We start from the raw sequence: 7,591 nt of genomic DNA on the forward strand, positions 1-7,591 counted from the left end.
CCGCCAAGCCGGGCCAGGGAGAGCGCAGAGGGTGGCTCCAATGCCGGGTGGGGATCCCGTGGCCCCCTGACCGGCTTTCCCGCCTGCACGCAGAACTTCACAGCCCTTAACGAGGCGGAGGACAGGCGCTGCGCCCAGCGCCAGGACCTGCTGGCTCGGGGCTGTCCCCCCGAGGAGCTGGAGGAGCCCCGAGGGCAGCAAGAGGTGCTGCAGGACGAGCCCCTCGGCCACCAGGGCGCCACGCAGTTGGCCCCGCAGAATGTTCGGCTCCAGCTGCGGCTGGGTGAGCCTGGGGGCGAAGGAGGGATGCACTGGTCGCGCGAATGGCGGGAGATGGAGCCAGGCCGGGCAGCGGGGACGGATGCTGACCCCACCCCTCAACCCCTCCCATCCTATAGGCGAGACCCAGCGGCTCCGAGTCCGCTTCCGCCGAGCCGAGGGCTACCCGGTGGACCTGTACTACCTCATGGACCTAAGCTACTCCATGAAGGATGACCTGGAGCGAGTGCGCCAGCTGGGCCATTCGCTGCTGAACCAGCTGCGGCGCGTCACCAGCTCTGTGCGCATTGGTGAGTGCGGGCCCCGCCCCGGGCCCCAGGCACACACCTGGACAGGTGTGCCCTCCTCTCCCAGCCTGGACTCGATTCCCGAAGCCCCTCCCCTGTCTACTCCCGGGGCCCAGTTCCCTACTCCGTAGCGGGCACTAACCGAGGCTCCACCTTCAGATCCCCGCACCGCTTCATCTCCCGTCACCTAGATCTACTGCCCGGGCGGTGTGCTTCTTCCTCAACCTGCTCGACTCACTGGCGCTGCAGCCTTCTCTGGACTTGTCTCCCCCCTGGGGACCTCCAGGCCCCATTGTCTCCTCCCCGGCCCATGCTGTCCTCCACACCTTTCCTAATGGCAGATGTGTTTCCTATTCCATTTTCTTAATTTCCTACCGTCTCAGCTGCATTTAAATATGTGCAGCAGATGTGGCAGAGGAAGAGACTTGACAATCTGGATGGACACTAGAGAGACAGTTTTATGCCTGATTGAAGGAAAAATGTATTTGTTAATTGTTTATTATATTTATCAGTTATAACTGCCCAAGACTCAGGAAAGAATAAGCAGCTCCCTTTCCCTAGGAGTTAGACAAAAGCTTGTCTGGCTATTTTTATTCAGGACAAGCCCTATTCAGTACTGAGTTTCTGTGGTTCTGAGTGGATGGACTAAAATTTGCCTCCTCCACCCCAGTTCTGAGTTCCCTGCTCCCATGATGCAATAGCATTCCCTTGGTTTCCTGGATATTCTTTTCCTCTTACCATTCCAGGCTTTGGTTCCTTTGTGGACAAGACGGTGCTGCCCTTTGTGAGCACGGTGCCCTCCAAGCTTCAACACCCGTGCCCCTCGAAATTCGGGAAATGCCAGCCACCCTTTAGTTTCAGACATGTGCTGCCCCTCACTGATAATGCCTCAGCCTTTAAGCATAAGGTTGAGCAACAGAGTATATCCGGCAACCTAGACTCCCCTGAAGGGGGTTTTGATGCCATCTTGCAGGCTGCTCTCTGCCAGGTATGTGTGTTGGGGTTTGTGTACCTGTGTTGGGGGAGCTAGAAGAAGGGTGGGCTGGGGATGGAAGGAGGATGCTGGAAACATGGGAGGAGAGGGTCTGAAAGTCAAAGAAGATGGAGAGGCTAGAGGAATGGGGATGGGGGACAAAGGAATAGGAATAGCAGAGAACTTCATGGATAAAGGTTGAGAGGCTTTGGAGGGAAGAAGAGAAACCTGAAGGCAGAGCTATGGACAAACTGAGCTTTGGGAGAATCTGGAACGTTGTCACTACTTGCCATGTGGGTGGTCATGGTGGCAGGATATATTTCCTGCTAAATCTCCACCTCACCTCATTCTCACACTCTTGTACCCCAGGAGCAGATCGGCTGGAGAAACGTGTCCCGGCTGCTGGTGTTTACATCAGATGACACATTCCACACAGCAGGGGATGGGAAGTTGGGTGGCATCTTCATGCCCAGTGATGGACGCTGCCACCTAGATGCTGATGGCTTCTATAGTCGAAGCCGAGACTTTGTGAGAGCCATTCTCCCTTCTTGCCTTAAGCCCTACCTATATACCCTCCACCAGCTCCCATTCTTACAGCCAGGTCCCATTCTCTGCCTCTCTGCCTAGCCATAAGACCTCCCTTATAGAAGAGGGTCTTCACCTGGCCTCCCTGAATTAAAAAAAAATTATATATAGTTATATCACTGTATTTCAGTAGAATTGGTTTCCTTAAAATCTTTTGTATTTTATTTTTTAAACCCTTACTTTCTGTCTTAGAAACAATAATGTGTATTGGTTCCAAGGCAGAAGAGTGGTAAGGGCTAGGGAGTGGGGGATAAGTGACTTGTCTTGGGTCACACAGTTGGAAGTGTCTAAGGCCAGATTTAAACCTAGGACTTCCTGTCTCTAGGCATGGCCCCCTTATATTTTATTTTATACATTTAAAAATATTTTTAGGCTTCATCTCACACTGCCAAAAGGGTCCGGAATGACTAAAAAGGTCAAGGAGTCCCAGTGGATAGAGAGCCAGGGCTGGAGACAGGAGATCCTAGGTTTAAATGTGGCCTCAGATACTTCCTATCTGTGTGACCCTAGGCAAGTCTCTTAAACCTAACTGCCTAACCCTTACTGCTCTTCTCCCTTGGAACCAATACTTGATTTACTTTGGTAACGGGTAAAAAAAAAAAAAAAAAAAAAAAGTTAAGCACCTCAGCCCTGGAGCCAGCCTTTGTCATCCCAAGATACTCATATCCCTGGAGGACACCTTAGAACAGGGTTGACTGTGGTTCTACTTCTAGGATTTGTGGAAATGACCTGGTGCCTTTCTGTTTCTCAGGACTACCCTTCGGTGGGTCAAGTAGCCCATGCTCTATCTGCTGCCAACATTCAACCCATCTTTGCTGTCACTAGTCCTACACTGCCAATCTACCAGGTGAAGTGAAGCTTTTCTGCACCTGGACCCTTAAGACTTCCCCAGTCCCCCAGACTTCCCCTACATCTCCATCCTTCTTCTAGCTCCATCCTCTTTTCCTCCCCTTCAGAACCTCTCTAATGATCCCTGTGATTACGCAGGAGCTGAGTAAGCTGATCCCAAAGTCTGCTGTGGGAGAATTGAAGGAAGATTCTAGTAATGTGGTGCAGCTCATCATGGAAGCATACAATGTAAGGATGGAACTATGTGGGGAAGGAGAGGAGAAGAGTACCCAGAATTGGAAGGGCAAAGGAGATGGAAGAGGGAGGCAAATAGACAAGGGTGTGAAGGAAGGCTTGACCTGCCTGGTGGATTGCCTGAAACAAAGAGGAAGAAATCTTTTCTGAAATTCAACTGGAAACCTTAGCAATTGGCTCTAATTTGACACACATTCCTTTTAATCACTCACTTCATAGATATGATCCTTAATCACAATTTACAGTCCAAAAGGGCAGTGCTAATTGAATTTGCTTCTATCTTTTAGTAGTTCCGTGGCTCTTGTCTCCCTTAACTGGCCTGAGAACTGATCTTTGAGATCACCTTTTAGTGGAAGGGTCAGCAAGTTACTGCCTGAGGGCCAACCCACAACCCATTGGTGCCCTGTGAACTAAGAATGGTCTTGACATGTTTAAATATAAATATATATATACATATGTATATATAAAACTATTTAAAAGTTTAAAAATTATTCTTAGCTTGTGGGTGGTACAAAAATAAGCAGCAGTTGGTCTATGGGTTGTAAAAAAACCCTGATTTTGGTCCAACCTCCTCATTTGGCAGAGGGGGAACTGAGGTATAGGGATAGTAAGCTGGGATTAGAATCCAGGTCACCGACTCCAAGACCACCAATTTCTAGCCTGCTTCTCAATTCATTGGCAGTAGGGACATAGTCCTAAGGTTCTCTAGTTTTGGAGAACTAAGAGGGCCCAGCCTAGGATCTTAGTAAATTCTTATTATATTGAATTAAAAGGTGTCCATAGGATAGGGAGGAGGCTGGCAGTTGGACTAGTGGGATTTGAATGTGGGTCGAGGAAGAGGTTCATCCCCTCCTGGTGATTCTCAATCTCCCCTCTCAGAGCCTGTCCTCCTCCGTGACGCTGGAGCACTCACAACTTCCTCCTGGGATCCACATCTCCTACGAGTCTCAGTGTAAAGATACTGAGATCCGGAAAGATACAGGGACTCAGGGCCAGTGCAATCAAGTCAGGATTAACCAAACGGTGAGATGGGGAAAATAAAATAATGTGGGAAGGGATAAGGGAAGTAGTACCAGGAATGGAAGGAAAAGAGAGGATCAGGGAGGGATCCTAGACCTTGAGTAGCTATCTCCCTGGAGTGAGATCATGGGATTTGGGAGGCTAAGTTTCTATCTGTGTGTATATCTACCCTGACTCCCATAATCTCCCCTCCCACTGAATTTTCTGAGTTAGAAGTTTGTGTACTGTGTGTTCCAAACCTGCCTTCTCCCAGCAGGTGAATTTCTGGGTAAACATCCGGGCTACCGTATGTCTCCCTGGTCCCCATCTCCTGAAGCTCAAGGTTCTTGGATTTTCTGAGGAGCTGAGCCTGGAGCTGAATACCTTGTGTGACTGTAACTGCGGGGATGTACAGTTACAAGCCCCTCACTGCAATGGTGGCCACGGTGACCTAGAGTGTGGAGCCTGCAAGTAAGGGATTCCCCTTCCCCAAAGCTCTCCTTTACAGCAAGTCATCCCTGGGCTCTTAGCACCGTTAGTCTTTACCCATACTTTTCTCCCACCCTCATTCAGGAGCTCCTTCTCCAGATAGCCCATTGGTCACTTTAAATTCTATCTCTTGATGCTCTCGGTATTCCAGGAGTCCCCTCCTGGGCTTTACCCACCCCTCAGGTTCCTTCCCATGCCCCCTTCTATTTCCTTCACATATTCTGAGAACTTACCAAGGTCTTAGTTTCCCAGCATTTGTTTTTTTAGGTTGGGAAAGAGAAGAGAGAAGGCCAGGGGAGAAGAGCAGAAACTCGAAAAATCCTGAGGGAGGGGGAAGGCAAGAGCAGGCAGGGGGACACTGATGAGAATCAAAGAATCTCAGAATTGGAAGAGAATTCAGCAGTTGCTAAATTCAAAAATCCATACCCAAGTGGGAATGCATTCCACAGCCTCTTTGACAAGTTTTCAGCCAATAATGAAGAACTTGCTACTTCCCAAGACAGCTTGTACTACGTTGGGAGTAGCTCTTGAATTGATATCAAGTGCTTGAATTTTAATTTCACCCAAAATCTTCCTCTCTGCGATGTCTATCCACTGTATTGCCCCTAACATTGGTATCTGGGGGCCCCTAAGACTCCTCCTCTTCTTCTTTCTTTTTTAAAACCCTTACCTTCTGACTTAGAATCCATATTAAGTATTGGTCCTAAGGCAGAAGAACTGTAAGGGTTAGGCATGGGGGTTGTGTGACTTACCCAGGGTCTCACAGCTAGGAAGTGTCTGAGGCTACCTAGCTGTTCCCCTAAATCCTCTCTTCTTCAGGCTGATCCTACCTGATTCCTTTAATCAGTCCTTCTGTGGACTCCCAGGCCCTTTGCCAACCTGTTCTCCAGTTTCTGGCCAATTTGCACCTGTGTGGTATTGGGTAGTTCTAGGACACCATACAGTGGATCTATCACCTAGACTGTTCTGTGCTTTTTTGATGTAGCCTCAAATTATTATATATATAATTATATATATGTATGTATATATATATAATTTATATATATATAAAATATGGTTTCAGATACTTCCTACCTGTGTGACCCTGGGCAAGTCACTCGACCCCCATTGCCTAGCCTTTACCACTCTTCAGCCTTAGAACCAATACACAGTATTGATTCTAAGACAAAAGGTGAGGGTTTAAAAAAAAATTAAAAATACAAATATAACTGATCTGTAAGATAGAGGGAAGGGTTTTAGAAGGAAAAAAAAGTTCTATTGCAACAGCCAGGTGGTACAATGGATTATAGCATTAGGCTTGAAGTCAGGAAGAGCTGAGTTCAAATAGGGTCTCAGACACTTACTGGCTGAATGACCTTGGACAAATCACTTCACTTCTGTTTGCCTCAGTTTCCCCAACTATAAAATAGAGATGATACCTCCCAAGGTTTTTGTGAGAACCAAGTGGGATAATATTTGTAGAGTGCTTAGCATACTCAGTGCCTGGTGTGTAGAAGATAGTATTTCCCCTTCCCACCATAGAATCCTCCCAATTTTTCTCCCAATGAAAAATTTGGGGGTGTGTAGGTGTGTGGGTGTTTTTCCCAATGAAAAATTGACCTAAAACCCCACTTCATTTAGCATAGAAAGCATTCTACCCCCATAGACTCTGATCACTCTACTGAGAGAGGGAATTGTATTTCTTCACTCATCCCCAGGACCAGGATGACTCATTGATGGTATTGCTGTTTTGTATCTAGTGTCTTCTTGGTTCTCCTCTCTTTGTTCTGCCTTGGTGCAGGATTTCATAGGGACCTTCTCATGTTTCTCTGGATTTCTAAAATCCATCATTTCTTGGGGCATAATAATAGTATAGCCATCCACCACAGTTTCTTCATTTTTAAAATTTTAATTGATTAATTAATTTAGAATATTTTTCTATGGTTACATGATTCAAACCATCTTGTTTTTCAACTATTTGCTGCTTCAAAAGGTGCCCCCATGAATTAGGTGATTCATTAAGACTTTCCCCAAGGCTCTGAGCTTCTTTGCTTGGTCAGAGGACATATGGTCAGTGGAGTGGCTTTTCCAAACTTAATTCTCTATTGCTTTCCAGAAAGGTCAGAACAATCATAGGCTTCACCACCATGTTATTGTGTCTGGGTTCCTAAAGCCCACCAAGGTTAACTGTTTACAGTTATTCACCATCTCGGCCAAATTTCTGAGTGTGAGTAAGAACCTCAGGCTTGGTTTACTTCTTTTTTCCTCTATCACTAGTAATTTGAAGCATTTTTCCATATGGTTCTATTAATTTGTATTTCTTCTTGAGAAAGTTGTTTCTAATTTTTAACCACTTATATATCAGGAGATTTCTTAATATTTTTGTGTAAATTCCTATATACCTCAGATATCAGACTTTTAGAAATCTTTGGTGCAAAGATTTTTTCCTCAATTGAAAATATCTTTTCTTAATCTAGCAACATTGATTTTGTTCATTCAAAAGCCTTTTCCTTTTATGTAATCGAAATTGTCAGATTAAAAAAAAAAAACAAACCAGCAAATGCAACTCTACAAAGAAAGAAGGGAGCTTTTCCTTTTTTTTTCTTTAAAGGGGGAATTTCTGATAAGTCCTGAATGGGTAGGTTCACTTCCAAACATTTTTATGCATTTTGTAGTTGTTTTGAATAGAATTTCTTTTCCTTCTTTCCTTGATCTGTTATCCAGAACATCTTTACATCTGACCAGCCTGTGTCTTCTTATTTCTCCAAGGTTTTGCTGGTAATATACAAAAAGGTGATGATTTCTGGGGAAATTAGCATCTTGTTACTTTACTGAACCAACTAACCTCCCTCCCTCCCTCCCTAACTTCCTTCCTTTCTTCCTTCCTTTCTTCCTTCCTTCCTTCCTTCCTTCCTTC

General features: G+C 46.0%; 1 protein-coding gene across 1 annotated transcript in view; it reads left to right on the forward strand.

The window, feature by feature from the left end:
• The window catches only part of ITGB7 (integrin subunit beta 7), a 48,026-nt gene that overhangs the window by 28,752 nt on the left and 11,683 nt on the right, over positions 1-7,591 (forward strand). The window contains exons 4-11 of the mRNA XM_044679242.1: positions 94-283; positions 399-569; positions 1,313-1,554; positions 1,909-2,067; positions 2,876-2,971; positions 3,112-3,201; positions 4,087-4,230; positions 4,484-4,677. Of these exons, the coding sequence (XP_044535177.1) occupies positions 94-283; positions 399-569; positions 1,313-1,554; positions 1,909-2,067; positions 2,876-2,971; positions 3,112-3,201; positions 4,087-4,230; positions 4,484-4,677 (1,286 nt within the window). The remainder of the gene's footprint in view (positions 1-93; positions 284-398; positions 570-1,312; positions 1,555-1,908; positions 2,068-2,875; positions 2,972-3,111; positions 3,202-4,086; positions 4,231-4,483; positions 4,678-7,591) is intronic.

This window comes from Gracilinanus agilis, chromosome 5 (genome assembly GCF_016433145.1).
Source record: "Gracilinanus agilis isolate LMUSP501 chromosome 5, AgileGrace, whole genome shotgun sequence".
NCBI classification, from domain to species: Eukaryota; Metazoa; Chordata; class Mammalia; order Didelphimorphia; family Didelphidae; genus Gracilinanus; species Gracilinanus agilis.